Source organism: Canis lupus, chromosome 6, assembly GCF_003254725.2.
Source record: "Canis lupus dingo isolate Sandy chromosome 6, ASM325472v2, whole genome shotgun sequence".
Classification (NCBI taxonomy): Eukaryota; Metazoa; Chordata; class Mammalia; order Carnivora; family Canidae; genus Canis; species Canis lupus.
This window is the reverse complement of record NC_064248.1, coordinates 39,646,355-39,662,764: the sequence shown is the minus strand read 5'-3', so window position 1 is coordinate 39,662,764 and position 16,410 is coordinate 39,646,355. Positions and strand designations below refer to the sequence as shown.

General features: G+C 64.8%; 1 protein-coding gene across 8 annotated transcripts in view; it reads right to left on the bottom strand.

The window, feature by feature from the left end:
• The window catches only part of LMF1 (lipase maturation factor 1), an 88,216-nt gene that overhangs the window by 18,502 nt on the left and 53,304 nt on the right, over positions 1 to 16,410 (bottom strand). For 4 of the 8 annotated variants that reach the window (XM_049111567.1, XM_025417094.3, XM_049111569.1 and 1 more), the window contains 2 exons: positions 7,996 to 8,061; positions 1,323 to 1,490 (listed from right to left, as the gene is read on the bottom strand). The exons of 1 other annotated variant lie outside the window; for it this stretch is intronic. In XM_049111567.1, the coding sequence (XP_048967524.1) occupies positions 1,323 to 1,490; positions 7,996 to 8,061 (234 nt within the window). Of the gene's footprint in view, positions 1 to 1,322; positions 1,491 to 1,683; positions 2,195 to 7,995; positions 8,062 to 16,410 lie in introns of those variants that run through there. 3 more of the 8 variants (XM_025417095.3, XM_049111570.1, XM_049111568.1) reach the window with 3 other exon arrangements.

Here is a 16,410-nt window from a genome sequence, read left to right as displayed (position 1 = left end):
CAGGGACCACAGGGAGGACGCAGTGCAGCAGGCAGTCACGTGACCGAGGGCGTGGCCGTGGCTCAGCAGGTTAGCGCCTTACGGGAGCCCGCGTGCTTTCTCGGGCAGGCCGCAGGCAGCCATTTAACCGCGTCACTCACCCCTCAACACTCAACATACCCAGAGCAGCTGGGGGCAGACAGGCTTGACGGGGTGGCCGCCGACAAACCAACCTGGGCCGCGGGATGTGCGCGCTTCAGGAGCCCGGGCACCACCCGGGGCAGACCGGCAGCCGTGAACGTCCACAGAAATGGTGCCCGGCCTGGATCCAGCCCGTGTGTGAAACCCCCTCCTGCGCGCACCACCCGGCCACTGCAGGGGTGACCTCTGTGGTCTCAGCCGGGGGACAGTCCGTGAAGGGGGGGCCCTTCCCGTTGGATCCCACACTGCGCCCCCCGCCGGCAGGCCGTCACCCCCTGCAGCAGCCGACACCACGGCCACGAACACGACAGCATGGTGGGCGAGGAGGCGAGGCAAGAGGGGCTCACAGGCTGCAGGGACAAGCCATGCCCGCCTGGGACACGGGCCCCCAGCACACATACCCGCGGCGGGCTCACGTCTAATGACACAAACCTAGAAATGCCCCCGGATGCCTGTTGATAGAGCAAGAGAGGAGCCAGCTGTAGGGCGTGTGCGTGGAACACGGTCACGGAGGGGGCGCGGCCCGAGCAGAGCGGCCTCACCCCACCCTGACTGCTCCATGGACATGGGCTCTGCGGCAGCACAGCGGCCCGGCTGCCGGGGAATTGGCCGCAAGGTGCGCGGGCGCCTCGGCCTGAAGGTGTGGGGTTCGCGCTCAGTACACGCTCGCGGTGCAGGTCTCTCCGGCGCGCCGCCCCCGGGACCACCTGGACGACGTGGGGAGTTCAAACCCCGACAGTGTTTCTTGGGACCCGAGAAGTAGACCCTGAAGTCCAGGGAAGGGAGAGGCCAGAGATGGTAGCGGCCTGGAGAAGCGGGTGGGGGAGCCTCTGCCCCCGGGAGCAGGCCTGGTTCCAGGGACCAAAGTGCTTCCGGCGCAGGATGGGGGCTGACGGCGGCTGCGCACCCCGAGCTGAGGCTTGGGCGGTTGTCCATGCGGAACCACCCCCGCCAGCCCCTTCCTCAGAGACCCGATTCGCCGCAGCTGGACAACTGACACGTGAGGAAAGCCCTAGAACCCACCTCGGGGGCTTGCCTGGCGGAAGCGGGGAGGAGCGTGCCCTGGGCCACTCCGTCCTCCCAGCAGACTCTCATCTCGGGGACGCAGGTACAGGGGCGACCCTCAATCGGCGCGGGCTCACCTGGAACAGGATCTGTAAGGCCCCATGCAGGACGCACATCCGCCGGCCCAGGAAGATGAAGAAAGGCACCACGAGCTCCACGAAGTGGTTGCCGAGCGTCTCCCCACGATGGACCCACCATGGGGACTGGTGCAGGAAGTAGGCCACGGGGTTGGGCACCGGCTGTGTCTGGGGGACAGGAGAAGGCCCGTGAGCCTGGCCGTCCCCCGAGAGCAGGGGGTTTCTGGGGAAGGGGATGTCGGGGAGCATCCCGGCTGGGGGAAGCCAGCCCCGGGGTGGGGAGGGTGGTGCAACCAAGGGTCCCAGATTCCCGGGGTGCACACTCCTGCCCCTGCCGGGTCTCCTGTGATCCTACACTGACCCTTGGGGGCACACTGAACGTCCTGGGGACTGATGAGCTCGGGTCTGTCCTGGGCAACGGGATGGCCACACGTTGGGAGGTTTCCGCTGGGAGGCTGGTGGGAGCTGGGGTTCCGGGCCTGTGTGTGTTCCTGGGCGTGGCCCCCGTGCGGGGTGGGGATGGCATGTCCCAGGAGGCCTGCGTGTTGACTCAGCCGTGGAGTTGGCCGCCCTAGGGCCCAGCTGACAGGCCCTGCACCTCCGACCACGGGGGCCCTGACCCCCCGGCTCCCCAACCTGGAGGGGAGCGCCCCAGCCCCGCTGCAGCTCCACGGAGTCTACACCGCCGCGGGGGGGCGCCCAGCATGGCCCCACCCCCACCCACTGCAAGGCAAGCCCAAGTGGGGAGCCCGGCCCGGGGAGCGGCCTCGCTGCTTTTCTCGCTGCTGTGGGGTCTGAACACAAGCCTCCTCCCGAGGACTCCAACCGCAGTGCGGTCCCCTGCTCCCCAGCATGGCCCGGGTGCTCCCCCCCCCCGACAAGGAGGCACCTGCGCTGCTGTCGTGAGGCAGGGTGGGGACCGCTGGTCCAAGCGCACGGAGCCTGCTGCGGCTGCGCAGGGTGGCGGGAGCGGGTAATGGCACAGGAGTCACGCACAGCACACCCCGTGGCTGACCGTGTGCTTGCCGCCCCGTCGGAACTGGAGGTGGCTCCAGGCGGGACGGCTGCTGCGGAAGGGCCACTGTCCCGGGCAGGAGAGTCCACGGCCACATCTCACCTGGACGGTTTCTGACCCACAGTAAAGTCACACTAGCAAAGAACATCCCCGGATGCTGCGCTTCTTGCCCGTCCTTCCTCTTCCTCCAACGGGAGAGACCAGCGTGTGGCGACCACCGGGGGTGGGGACCCTGGTGACCCGCGGCCCGACCCAGTGTGCTCAGTGAAAGACGCCCCTGGGCCGTGTTGCTTGCAGCCCCCACGATCTCCAGCCGCTTGTCTGTCCCGTGTCCCTCCTGGGGGTCTGGGGCACGTGGCCCCACCGGGACGCCCACAGAGGTGATGGGGACTGTCCTAGGGGGTGGCGGCCAGCCCTGCCCCGCGCCTTGAGCCTGTGACCTAACTGGCCTCCTACGTTCCAGCGGCTGCTGACGGATGTCGCCCGGAGCTGTCCTTCCTTGTCGCTGTGCGTTCACTTGGTGCCACCACAAGGTCACGGAGTCCTCTAGCCTGTGCATCTGCTCGTGGGCACAAGGCTCGGAGTCTTCACCCCCCATAGCACTTTTAGGGGCTCCCCTACCTCCTGACACCAAGGATGCTCCAGGGTCCCGTGAGCCTCTTCCCGCTGCGGCGCGGGGTGCATGTTTCTCTGAGCTCTGGTCCCTGCAGTGGGAGGAAGCCAGCCTGGACCCAAGGGTCGCTGTCTCAGGGTCCCTCGGGGGCAGAACATGGCGTGACTGCGGGTCAGCCGCCCTGCGCACACGCCAGCCTCGCTCACGGGGCTCTGTGTGCCCCTGGGTTCTGAGCAGCTTCCGCAGCACCGGGTGGCAGGTGGCTGGCCGCTCCCAGTCGGCTGCACTGAGTCCCCCAGCCAGGGCGCCCCGGGTTGGAGCTGTGGCTGCCACTCGGTGGACCAGATGCGTAGCGGCGGACACGTGGGTGGAGTGCAGTGTGGGTCCCTGTGGCGCGGCCCACCACTGTCCCACGGGGTCCTCCAGAAGGCAGCCCCCGTCCTACAGCCTGGAGAGTGGGCTGGCCTGAGCGGCTGGCACGCACTGAGGTTTTGGTGCCAGCTGCGCGGACGAGGCTCCTGCTGGGCATGGGGGTGTGTCAGGGCTGCCTCGCTCACGGCTGCGTGGGTGACGGGAGCAGACACAAGGGCACAGATAAGGACGTGGCGAGAGGATGGGTTTCTCTGGACTTTGGCGCGGCCCTACTCCAGACGTCAGTGCCCAGCGGGGGTCACCTGCTCCCCCGGGGCTGCGGGTCCCAGCGATAGCCATCCATCGTCCAGGACTTCGCGGGACGGGCAGGTCCTGCTACTGGACAGCGACTCGCAGTGCTCGCTTGGAGCCACGGGAGGGAAGCCAAGCTCCTGCCTGGATCCAGCTCCTGTGTCCTTCCTGCTTCCTGCCCAGGGAGCAGGCGTGGGCCCTGGGCCGCACGTGTCCATGACCTCTGCGACCTCCGCCAGCTGGCGCCTGGGGCAGGGCTGCCCCCAGCCGGGGCCTCTTCTCTGGGAGCCTCATCCCTGGGATGAGGGGGCATGGAAGGGACCTGGCGTGCAGCGCAGCTGATACCGCCTCCAGGTCTCGCCGCGGGAGCCTGGACGGAAGAGCTGCGACAGCCATGGCCTGGGGCTGAGGACACCAGGATTTTGGGGAGAAGAAGAGAACCCTAATTTGTAATCTGCGTGGGACAGCTGCGGTCTGCCTTCGCTCATGTGCGAGACGCCAGAGACCTCACTGGAAGCCCCCAGCTGACCGCCAGGGAACAGCTGGGTGACCGTGGGGGGCCCGGCCGGAGTCCTGGGGTGACGGGCTGTGCCCTCTGCACAGACATGGCCTCGCTGCACCCAGAAGCGAGGGCAGAGGCCAGGTGACTGGCGCTCGCCGCCTCCCGTGACGTGCAGGCCTTGGAAGGATGGCCCCACTCGCCGAGGGACTCGCTCCTCTGCACGGCCGGGGGCGGTCCTGAGCCCGGGACAGAGTTTTATTTCTATTTGCGCTGAAGCTGGAAAAAAACACCGGGTCATAAAGCCCGGCTGTAAACCCTGGAAGTGGCGCCTGGAACATCGCACCCCGTAAAGCAGGGAAGGAGGCTGGTGCCTCCTCTGGCAGGATGCACGGCCACGCGCACTGTTGCTGCAGCTGCCAGGGGAGTGGGCCCGAGCCTCCCACGCTGGTTCCTCCAAGAGGAGGCGCTTTGAGAACAGACAAACATGAGGAAAACCCGGACGGTGATAAAACCAGTCTCGGGACTGGGGACAGCAGCGTCCCTTCGTGGTGCTTCCAACGCCCTGCCTTCCAGGCCTCGGGGACAAGTCTGAGTAGACAGAAATAGCTTTTTCAGCCATTCCCCACCTCTGCGACTGTAAATTATATGTTGGAGGTTTTAGCGAGAGGGAACACACGTAATTCTTGTCTGAAGAACAAGTTCCTGAGCACCGTCTAGCTGCACGCGGAGGGCCAGCGCCTGCCCGCCTCGAAGCCCGGGGGACGGGTCCCCAGAGAAGCCGCTGGGAACGTGCCCCGGATGCCGTCTCCCTCTAGTGTCGGGGGGTTCTTCGCCTGCACGCTGGGGCTGTTGGCAGGCGTCCTGGGATGCAGGCATCTGCCTGCTGGCGGCCCCCTGATGGCCGGGAAGGGGGGACACTGGTCGGGTGAGGGGCTCGGGGTAAGTAGGGCAACTGGCGGCTGGTCTCCCCTGGGCCCTGGGCGGGTGTCGGGGCTGAAGGCTCCGTCCCGGGGGAGGCCAGGCACACACAGGGAGGCCGTGGTGCCCATCTTGGGGGCTCGGGCCCCCCGACGGCTGCCTGCTCCCTTCCCACCCAGACGACGGGAATGGAGAAAGAAGGGGGGCTGTGAGGGCGGCGGTGCCTGGCCGTGGAGAGGGGTGCGTCCGGGGGTGGCCGGGCTAGCACCGCGCATCGGCACGGCTGCGGACCAAGAGCCCGCCGGCGGCAAATCCCACAAGAGACGTGTGGAACGCCGCTGGGTGGAGCCGGGTTTGCAGGAGGGGCAGCCCTGGAGCTGGGAGGACGGGGGTGGGGGGGCAGGGGGAGGGCGGTGGCGCAGGCCCGGCACGCCTGCGAGGGTCCTCACTCTGAGGGGAGCCGTGACACCCGAAGGACGCCCACCCCCAGGCCTAGAATTCCCACGAAAGGAAACCGCTAAGAAGCCGGGAGAAGTAACGAGTCGTAACATTGAAGGAGCCCAGGAGGGGGCAGCGACCCAGGAGGGAGCTGGGGGGCAGGGGCCAGGAGGGGGCAGGGGCCTGGGAGGGGACAGGAACCAGGAGGGGGCAGGGGCCCGGGAGGGGCAGGGGAGACAAGACCGAGCCAAAGAGCACGAGAGACAGGCAGCCAAATGGGGTCTGGGACCACGTTGGAGCGCCTGCGGCAGGTGCTCGCGTCACACCAGCACGGGGCCAGGCTTATGGGCGCCCGGGGGGCTCCATCACTGAAGTGTCTGCCTCCGGCTCAGGTGGTGATCTCGGGGTCCTGGGGTGGAGCCCCGTGTCGGGCTCCCCGCTCCGCTGCAGGCCCCCGTCGCCCTCTGCTCCCCCCACTGTGTGCACTCACTGATAAATAAAATGTTTAAAAGAAGAAGCAGCATTTGTTAGACTGGATCCGGCAGCAAGACCCGAGTGCTCGCTGCCTGCGACACACGCTTCTCATGCGAGGGCGCATGGGGGCCGGGTAGGGTGGGAGACGCGCCCACCGACGCAGGAGTGGCTCTGTGGGCATCACATGGGCAGACCTCAGGGCGACCAGGACCGGGGACAGGAGACCTCACGGGGGCCGACGGTCCACCCTGCGGTGCAGTGACCTAGGAACGTCACCGCTGTCCTGGACGGTGGCAGGGCCTTCCTGAAGCAGCCCTTGCGCTCGGTGGCCCAGGTAATGGGCAGCAGCAAGCGAGCGCCAAGGGCCAGGTGCTCGGGGACCCTGCCTCACGGGCAGCTGGAGGGGAGACGGGAGCACACCGGTGACGAGGTTCTTGCCCCACGCGCGGCCCCGGCCCGGGAGGTCTGCTGCGGCATCCGGGCTCTGAGGCAGACCCTGCGGACGCCCACTGGGCAGGACACAATCCCCTCCGGGGCACCCCGGGCCACGGACGTGACAGGGGATGGGGCCGGGACCCCTGAGCCCCGGGGGCTGCACATGGGACCTGCCAGACGGCCAGCGCCCCTCGCAGCACGTGCGTGTCGGCCACGCAGGAGCAGAAGCGACATGTTTGGTCCCCAGGGGCTGTGAAGGGCACAAGCACGCATCCTGCCGAGCGTGTGGCTCGCATGGGAATGAGCCTGGTGTGGACGCTGCCGCTGGCCCTGCACATGCATGCAGAGCCCACCGGGCCCATCAGCCACGTTCACCTGCCTCTGCTGAGCGCCCGGCAGCGAGGCGACCCTGGGGTCACCTTGTGGGGGTTTCACTGTCGACCTGGGGTTACATGCAGAGCGCAGGAGCTTGGGGACGAGCGCCCCCGCTACCGCCTTCTGAGGGGTGACTGGCTCTGCCATGGCTGCTCAGGGCCACCCTGAGACCCGCGGGGACCGTGGCTCGGCCTGCACGTGCTGTGGAGGTCACCGGCCCCTCTCTTGTCCCCAGATGGCGCTGCCCCAGCCCCTCTTCTGCGCCGACCCATCGGGTCCGTCGACAGCCGCATCTGGGTGAAGCCGGGGCACAGACGGGGCGACGGGGGCTCGGGTGTCCCGGGAGGCCCTGCTGCCGGGTCACAGCCGTCGGGCAGCGTGCCAGGCCCAGCTGGAGGCCCCCGCCCACTGCTCACGCTCTGCCACTGCCCCGGCGGGTCCCTCCTCTGAGGCTCCTGCCAGCGGTGCCACCACCGTGGGGGACACAGGCCGCGTGGCCCCAATCCGTGCCCCAGCCCCGCCCCCGCCCCCGGGCGCCCTCACCCTAAGCCAGTTTATGGGGCGGGTTGGAGTGAGGTCCGCTGAGGGGACACTTCTCCTTTCCAGGGTCTGGATGGTTCCGTTCCTCCAAGAACCTGATGGGGGCCCCATAGCAGCCCCGTGCTCGCGCCCTGGATCCCACGTGATCAGTGAGCCATCGGCAGTCCGAGCACACCGAGTCCAGCAGCCTGGGGCGCCCCCACCAGCCTCACAGGCGGCTGCCCCCGCCACTCCCAGGACACGGTCACACGTCCACATCCACCCAAACCGCAGGAAGCCGGCGCCCGACTCAAACCCTCTCCCCTGGCACTGTGTGGGCCCACCTGGCGCCCCCGCGGACCGAGGCCCGGAGGACGCCCCTGCTTGAGCCCTGGCGGCCGGGCTGCTGCCCGCGGGCGGCTGTGTGGCCAGTGGAAGGAGCTCAGGGGGGCCCGGGAGGGCCACTTGGCTGAGCCCTGGGGCCCCGCAGTCCCTTCGCTCTCTGGCACCTTCCAGGGAGTCAGCTGCAGGCCCGAGGGAGGGACTCCCGGGCCCTTGGGCAGGAAGGGAGGGCAGTTGATGCGACTCCACATCTCAGGTGTGACATCCCCGCCCGGGCGGGTGCCCAGATGACACGTCTGCCCCTGCTCGGCCTGAGGAGCCCAGGAGCCCTGTGTGCAGCCCCAGCCCCACCGCTCGGCCCGGGCGCCATGCAGCTCACCTCATAGTGGAAGTCCATGCAGGTGAGGTCCCGCCAGCACCGGTCTCCCCGGATCTTGATCAGGCCCTGCCGAGGCAAGACACACAGACGGGCCGTGAGCCGCCCGAGCAGCAGCCGTCCCGGGGGGTGCCAGCCAGGGGGACCTGGGGAAACCTCGGGGGCCACGGCGTCTCCTGCTAAGGCGTCAGCACAGCTGTAGTGGCGCCATGTTCAGGGCCCGACGGCTGAGCCGGAACCCACAGGCCCGAGAAGCCCGGGTTTCCTGAGCGGCCTGGCTGTGCCGCCCCTGTGGGCCCTGGGGTTCCGCTCCGAGTCCTCCCTGCGGGACGCGGTCGGCTTCCGTGATGCAGGCTCTGCAGCTCCAGGCCACGCCCCCCCGCCCCGCCGCGCCCCCCAGCCCCAGTCGGCAGGGGAGGCGCCGCCTTGGTTGGGGTGGCGGGCTTGAGGAAGGGGCCGGGCGCAGAGGCCGCCACTGGGGGAAGAGTGGACCGCGGATGCCCTGCGCCGGAGCCAGACTCTAGACACTATAGTCACGAGGGGCAGGGACGGGCCAGCGGGGGCGGCGCTGCCCTGGGCTCCAGGGAGCCGCCTCAGCGTGACCACGCACTTTGATCAGAATGTGGAGCCCTCGCGGCAGTGTTGAGTGGCGTGTGTGCTTGCGTGACTGGGGTCGCGGTCCCGCCGGCTGACCGTAAAACCTTCACGCGGGGCAGGACCTTGGGTGGTGAGGCTCCACGCTGGGATGGGACGGTCCCGGTCTGCAGGTCTCCGTGGCCGTCCACGCAGCAGTCGGGGCATGGGATGTGGAGCCCACCAATGCGTCATGCACGAGTGGGTGCGGGGGCACTTCTGGCTCGGTGGGTCCCGTGGACACAGCAGCCCTCAGACGACACGGACGAGGAGCGACAGTCCCAGCGACGCGGGCAGCCCGAGGCCCCCACGGGCCGAGGGACGATGCTCCCGCTGTGCAGACGTGTTCCGGGGGCTCCTAGGGCTCCGCTGCCCCGAGCCCCGACCCTCTGACGGGGTCGCCGTCTCAGCACCAGCTCTGGGGTCGTGCACCCGCCATGCCCCCCGGCCACCCCGGCACCCAGCGTCTTGGGGCATGCGCACCCCAACGCAGAGCCACGCCCCAGGCACCTGGGCGGTGCGGCTTGAAGAGCGGAGGCCCATCTTTCTGGAAAGTGGCTGCAGTCGCAGCAGTGCCAGCCCCAGGCGCCTCGGCGGCCCCCGGCACCCGTGGCCCAGAGCCGGGGAGCAGGCCGGCCGGGAGCGCAGCCCCGTCACGCGACAGCCCCATGAGCACGGCCTGCTCCCCACACCCCACAGAATCCGGATGGGGCTCTTCAGAGACGCTCACCAGGCAGAGGAGAAAAAAAACAAAATAATTAAAATGTCATTCAAGTTCTAAGCTGATACGAGACACTGAAAGATCTGAGACGTTCTTCCGGGAGCGGAGAGTAATTATATTCCTCCCTCCCGACTCGTCCCCATAGTGCACATGTCACATCTTCCACGGATTCCTCCTTCCTGAGTGAGCGTCAAAGGAACAAAGACTCCTGCCAGCCTCTTCAGCCCCCAATTAATTCTGAAGAAAATGGCTCAGACCCAAAGGGCCCAGGACCTGCAGCCACCCACCGCCGCCCTCGGGGTGCCAGGCCAGGGCGCACATGGCCGCTCCGTGCCCAGTGGTCCTCGCGGGGGTGCCCACCCATGGAGCACCCCCTCCTGAGCGACCTGGCGCCCGCGGACAGCGCCGCTCCATCTCCAACAGCCTGGGAGGCCTCTGTGACCCCAGGCAGGGCATACTCGTGAGGTCCCAGGCGTGGAGGGCGTGCCGCTCCCCCCGTGGGCAGGCCTGTGGTGTGGGTGCCACTTGGGCCTCCTGCAGTCCCTCTCGGGCTGGGCTGGGCCCACAGGACCCAGGTGTCCCTGAGCGGGGAGTCGGGGGATCGCTATACGTCGGGAGCGTTTGAGGTTCACCCCGCGTGCCCCCTACTTGACACTGGGGCCCGTCTCAGGACTGCCCTGTCCCCATGTCACTGTCCCCCTGGGTCCCGGAGGCCTCTGCCCACGGCCGTGCCAGGGCCACAGGGAGCGGGAGGAGGCACAGGCCCTCGCCACCAGGAGGACTCAGTGCCCTTTTAAGCCCAGACTGTGAGGGGAGCATCTGGACATGGAGGCCGAGAGGGGCTGCGCGGGGCTGCAGCTCAGGCCGGAGGTCGGAGGACCATGGACCGTACTTCCCAGAAGCCCCCGTGACACCTCGGAGCTGGAGTCAGGTCTGGCATCCTGGGAGTGCCTGCGGGAAAGCCCAATGCTCCTCCATCCGTGCGACTGCGATTGAGTGGACTGGATGCGAGGGGCCCTGGGACCCCGTGGCACCCACTTGGCTTTGGCCCTCGCGGGGGTGCACCACATTCCCACATTGCCATCGTGATGTGTGACACGGTTCCACTGGGGGCATCGGGTCCGGGGAAGGGCCCTGACTTCAAGGACTCTGCTCGGAGCCCATTGCCCTGTAGCTCCAGGCCCCCTCCTGCCCCCCGCAGTATTGGCCACAGTCCAACCTCCACAGGGCCGGAGCCCCCATGGGACCCACGCTCTGTAGTGGAGCGCGAACACGGAGGCGGCCCAGGAGACGAGCCTGGCTTCTTTGTCAAGGCGGCCGCCAGGCCTCGAAGGAGAAGAGGGGACCCGCACACAGCCCAATTCGCTCCCCGCTGCAGCCCCACCTCTGCTGGAAACTTCCTAGCGGGAGGGGGAGTCTCCCCATGGAGAGGAGGTGTGGCCCGGCCCCACCAGCAAGCGTCAGAGCCTCGCTGGACAGCACCCCGACGTGCACGGGTCAGGCCGTGAGGAACACGCTTCTGCCTATGCTGCCCGGGCCCGGGGCGCCGACGACCCGCTGGTGCCCCCCCAGGTGGGCGCCATCTCAGGGCTGCGTCCCACGGCAAGGGGGCGTGTCAGAAGTCACCCTGCGAGCCGTGCTCCCCAAGGCTGGGCTGGCTTACACTAAACACACACACCGCCTAAGTGCTCTGACGGCTGCACACGAGCAGGTTCCTGTCGCCCGGAATGGGATGCAGGTGTGCCCCCCACAGAACGTCCTCCGGATGCCTTCCAGACTATTCCATGCCCCGCTCACAGGAGGCCCTGCCTGCTGGACGCTGCTCTCTGTTCCGGGCCGGGCAGGCTGCACTCCACGCGTTCAGGATTCGGGGGTCAGACGCGCCTCTGTTACACCCCGTGGATGGACGCGGAGCTGTTCTGCGTGGGCCAGGGTCTCCTTCCACGCAGCCCACAGGGTGGGGGAGGCCGGCTCACACGGCAGGCATGCGCCCTGCCTGGTGGGGGCCTGCACCCCTGCCCCCGCCCCTCTGGGCTCATCGGGTCTCCTCCGCGTGTGCTCAGCCGTGTGTCCACCTTCCCGCTGCGGCGGTCTGTCCGGGATGTGGGGTTGGGCCTGGGCACTGTGGGGGTTTCTCCCGGCACTGGCTTCCCCGCTCGTTCTCAGTGCTGGGTTTTCATAATGCAAATTTTAGCATCAAATGAAGTATGTTTAGCAAAAATTACTTTTAATGCTACGGCCAAAGAAATGTGTGCCCACCGCACGGTAACCGTGTTGTCTGCAGGAACATTTATGTTCTTGGCTTTTACGTTTGTGAGCCCCAGGGACCTCGTGCCTGGGCTGGAGGGTCGACTGTACCCGTGTGGCTGGGCTTCCGCGAGGTACCGCCGGGTGTCCCTCCACGCTTTGGCCAACGGTCCACCTGGTGGCAGAGTTTGCTCTGATTCCCCACGCTTCAGTATCGCTGGTTAAGAGGGGGCCCCTGGTCGAGTGCCAGCCGACAGGGGAGCTGTGGCCCATTTCTGGGCGCTCGGCTCCGGGTCCATTTTTCTAGCACAGGTCAATGCCACACTTCATTTTACCTTTCTTTTTTCTTTTTTTAAATTTTATTTATGATAGTCACACAGAGAGAGAGAGAGAGAGGCAGAGACATAGGTAGAGGGAGAAGCAGGCTCCATGCACTGGGAGCCTGATGTGGGATTAAATCCCGGGTCTCCAGGATCACGCCCTGGGCCAAAGGCAGGGGCTAAACCACTGTGCCACCCAGGGATCCCTTCATTTTATTTTATTTTATTTTATTTTATTTTATTTTATTTTATTTTATTTATTTTTTTTTAATTTTTATTTATTTATTTATGATAGCCACAGAGAGGGAGAGAGAGAGAGAGAGAGAGAGAGAGAGGCAGAGACACAGGCAGAGGGAGAAGCAGGCTCCATGCACTGGGAGCCGGACATGGGATTCGATCCTGGGTCTCCAGGATCGCGCCCTGGGCCAAAGGCAGGCACCAAACCGCTGCACCACCCAGGGATCCCTTCATTTTAAATTAAGCTGTAAAATCAGGCAGTTTGTGTCCCAGCTTTGTTCTTTTTCAAGATTCTCTGTTTTCCCTCGTGCGCGTTACAGTGAGCATGTTAACTTCTCCCAGTAGCCCACTGGGACTTTGACGGAAACTGCCCTGACTCTGCACTAAGCTTGGGTGAAACAGGTGTGGCGCGCGGGGCAGGTCGGGCTCGGGCCGCCATGCCTGCACTTGCTGCGCGCGGGCAGTCGACGTCCGCAGCCAGGCTCCTGCAGGCACGGAAGGCTCTCCCGGCGGTGGAGGGCAGTACTTTCAAGGCCTTGTCTTCTGATGATCTCTTCAGAGCATACGAGGTACGACCGGCTTCACCCCGCCCTCGCGTCCTGCAGCCTCGTGAAGCTCGCATGCTCGTTTCACTAGTTGCTTTTCACGTTCCGCCAGGTTTTCTGCATCTCTAATCGCGCCTGTGTGAACAACAGTGTCCTCGTTACCCTTCCAAGCTTTGTGCTGCTGCTTTCTTTCTCCAGCCTTCTGCAGCGAGGCTTCCAACACGACGTTCCCGTCCCCAGCAGCGAGGCCGGGCTGGCTGTCACGAGGGAGTCCCCCCGCCATCACGCACGGTTGTCAAACTATCGCGTGTGCTGCCCCTGCACGTGCTGCTTTCTTGTCACTGTTGTGAGCTGCGTTCCTTTTTTCAAATGTTAAACCAACCTTGCATTCCTGAAATAGACAGAGCCTTTTTCTGTTGCTGGATTTGATTTGCTGATGTTTTGCGAAGAGTGTCTGTGCCTTTGCTCCTGGGCGATGCTGGTCTCTCTCCCCCTTCTGTAATGACCTCGTCAGGTCTGGTTTCACAGTCACATCAAAACCCCCTGGGAAGTGTTCCCGCCTCTGCCGGTCCCCAACAGTCTGGGGGCGGGGTGCCATCCGTCTGCTAGATTCTGCTGGGAGGCCGTCTGGGCCCACACTTCTGTCTGGAAGGGTTTTGATTACAGGTCCAATGTATTTAACAGACACGGAGCTGTGTCGGTTTCCTGTTTCCTCCTCAGTTTTGGGACGCTGCATTTGTGAAGGAATCTATCCGTGTCATCTAAGCTATTGGTTTAAAACGGGTGACCCATACCCAAGGGCCTCAGGCCGACCGCCTGCGTCTGAGGAAAGTCTCTCCTCACAGCCTGGCTGTGACTCCGGCTCTGCCAGACGTGGACCTGGAAATAACGTCGGTCCACAGGCTGCTTTTTTTCATCTCAGGTACGGCTTTTGCTCCTGCGTTAACAGGACGGTCTGCACGCGAGCAGCATCGGAAGGGCCTCACCGCGGGTGCCACAGCCGGCAGGACAGCCATGAGCGTGAGTGGCCCAGGGCTCAACAGTCACACCCCTGCTGACCAAGCTGCTGGAAAGGACACTGGCATCTCTTCACTGCGGTCACCCGGGGGTCACCTAGACGCCCTGCCAGCTTGTGAGAGGCGCCCGGGGGCTGTGCTGCACGCCCCCCTTCCTGCTGCACCCTCCGCTCACTGTACCTGCAAACAGCCTGCTGCAGCCACAGCAAAATACACAGCTCATGATGACAACGGCTCGCTTCAGCTGCAATCTGGTAAGAATTCAGGGTATAATTTGGGAGGGGGGGCAGAGCGGGAAGGAGAGGGAGAGGGAATCTTGAGCAGTGCCCCGTGGGGCACGATCTCATGCCCCTGAGATCATGACCTGAGCCAAAGCCAGGAGTTCTCACAGGAGGAGGAGCAGCAAAGAGCCTCTGCCTGCCTGCGGCCTGCAAACTGGGGCTGCGTGCACCCCCAGAGGGGAGCTGAGGGGGGCAGCACACAGAGCAGGTGTGTCTCAGTTGTCCAGACTGAAACCACATCCTGCCTCCCTGTCTAGCTCTGAAAATTCCTGGCAACAAGGACCTGCCTTGCTCCCCAGAATGTTAGCAGCGGAGGCCTCAGCCCTCGGCACAGGACCAGCCCAGGACAATTTGGCTTTGAAGCCACGGGGACAACCCTGTCCCCCTGTCCGGTCCGCCCTGGGGAGCGCAGGTGCCAGACGCAAAGGGCTTGGGCTTCGGTGACCAGAAGCGGAGACGCTCGCTCACGTGCTCTGGGATGAAGCCGGCCGGTACCAACTGAGCTGCAGACACACGTACGTATTTCTGTCTTGACAAAAGTGGAGATTTCAGAACAAAGTGAAAACCTTTTTAGAGCATAATGAAGAGCAAACTATTATCTTAAATACAGTGACTCAGACACCCACGCTCTTTGCCATTTTCTGCAAATGAAAAAGATTCTCCACCTTAATATGGTTGAAATCTATGCATTTAAAAGAAAACTGAGCTGAAACATGCAAGAAATGTTCCAAAGCTTTTCCAGAGAAGCATCTGGTGCGCGTTTGCCCCGTTCCAGCAGGAGGGCACAGGTGAACATCTGTTTTGAGGAAGGAAGTCCAGTGGGGTCACCTGCACCGCAGGGCCACTTGCCAACCCAGCAGCTTGAAGCGGGAGGCCCCGGTCCCCGGAGAACCACCTGCAGCCTCAAGCACCCCAGGCTGGCTTGAGGCTGCACGGGGTAGCGGGGAAGTGCTCCTGACACCGCCTGGAACCTAACGTGCCAACAGTAAGGGGCCACAGGGTCCGGGGCCGTCGCGTAACCTGTCAGTGGGCGCGCACAGCTAGGAGAGGAAGTGCCACGTCTCGCCCCGCACCGCCCATGCCTGCGGTGGGTGCGGGGTGTTGGCCAGGAAGCCGTATCCTGTGGTCCTCTCTCGAGCTGAAGCCGCTGGCCGGGCTAATGGTCTTTCCTCTGCTGTTCAATGGAAGAACGCCAAGGAAAACCTGCCACTTTGTCAGATGTCTGCTCTGGGTGGGGCCAACTGGCCCTGTCCCCCAGGCTTCCCCCGGCTCTTCACCTCTTGTTAGGCTTCAAAGAATGATTTATGTCCCACCCCAAAGCACGCAGCTGAGAAGCTTTTGTGCACGCGCGTGCCTGTGGACCCTCCCCCGTCCGCACAGAAGACACTTCCATGGCCCCAGAGTTCCTGCATGCCCCCCCGGTCAGTCCCCACCCCAGATCCTTCAGAGGCGAGCTGCTCCATGTCTGCGGCCACGGCCGGCTCTGTTGGTTCTGGAAGCTGCTGCACAAGGACCCACAGGGCGCCCCTGGCTTCTGTGCCCAGAATCCGCCTGCGAGATGGCTGGGTCCTCTGAGTGTCGGTGGTCATTCCTCTACTCTGCTGAGTGCTTTCCATTCCGGGGAAGTAGCGTGGGTCCCCCATCCTGCTGCTGATGGATCGTGCTTGGTTTCCAGTTCCTGGGGCCAGGAGAAGGCTTCTAGAGCGTGTCTCCAGCCCCCGTGGGTTAGCCCCGAGGGGCAGAGCGTGCAGCAGGCTGGCCGTGGAACTGCCTCAGCGGCTGCCACCACTCAGCACCGGCACCGTTTCTCAAGCCCGCAGGAGAGCAATGCAGCCCTGCTGTGAAGGGCCTGACCTCTGTGTCCTCGGGGATCTGTGGGCTGAAGCCCTGGCCCCCAGGGTGGCGTATACAGGTTGAGGAAATCAGTGTAAACGAGGCCATAAGGATGGGGTCCTGACCCAACAGGATTCGTGCATGCGTTAGAGACGTTGGAGCTTCTGCCCCCACCGGCTGAGGACACTGCATGAGGACGGCCATCCACAAGTCAGGAAGAGTCCCCGCAGGGACAGAATGCACCGGAACACGGGTCTTAGGCTGCCAGCCTCCAGAACCACGAGGCAGTAAAAGCTGTTCAAGCCACCCACTCTGCGGTCTTTTGTGCAGCTCGAGCTAGGACGCTTGTCGTCACCGAGCTCGGCTCTTCCTGTGGGTGCGCGGCCTCTGGTTCCCTGATGGCCAGGGCTTCGAGCAGTGTTTCAGGGGCTTGTAACGGCCATGTGCAGGCCTGTCGTGTGAAGTATTTGCTAAAAATCCCCCCTTCTGATGCTGAATCATCTTTGTTACTGGGTTTTACGTGTTCTTTACGGACCCAACACAGGCTCTGTGTCCCCATGGTTCCCTGCAGGGAACGGAGGATCC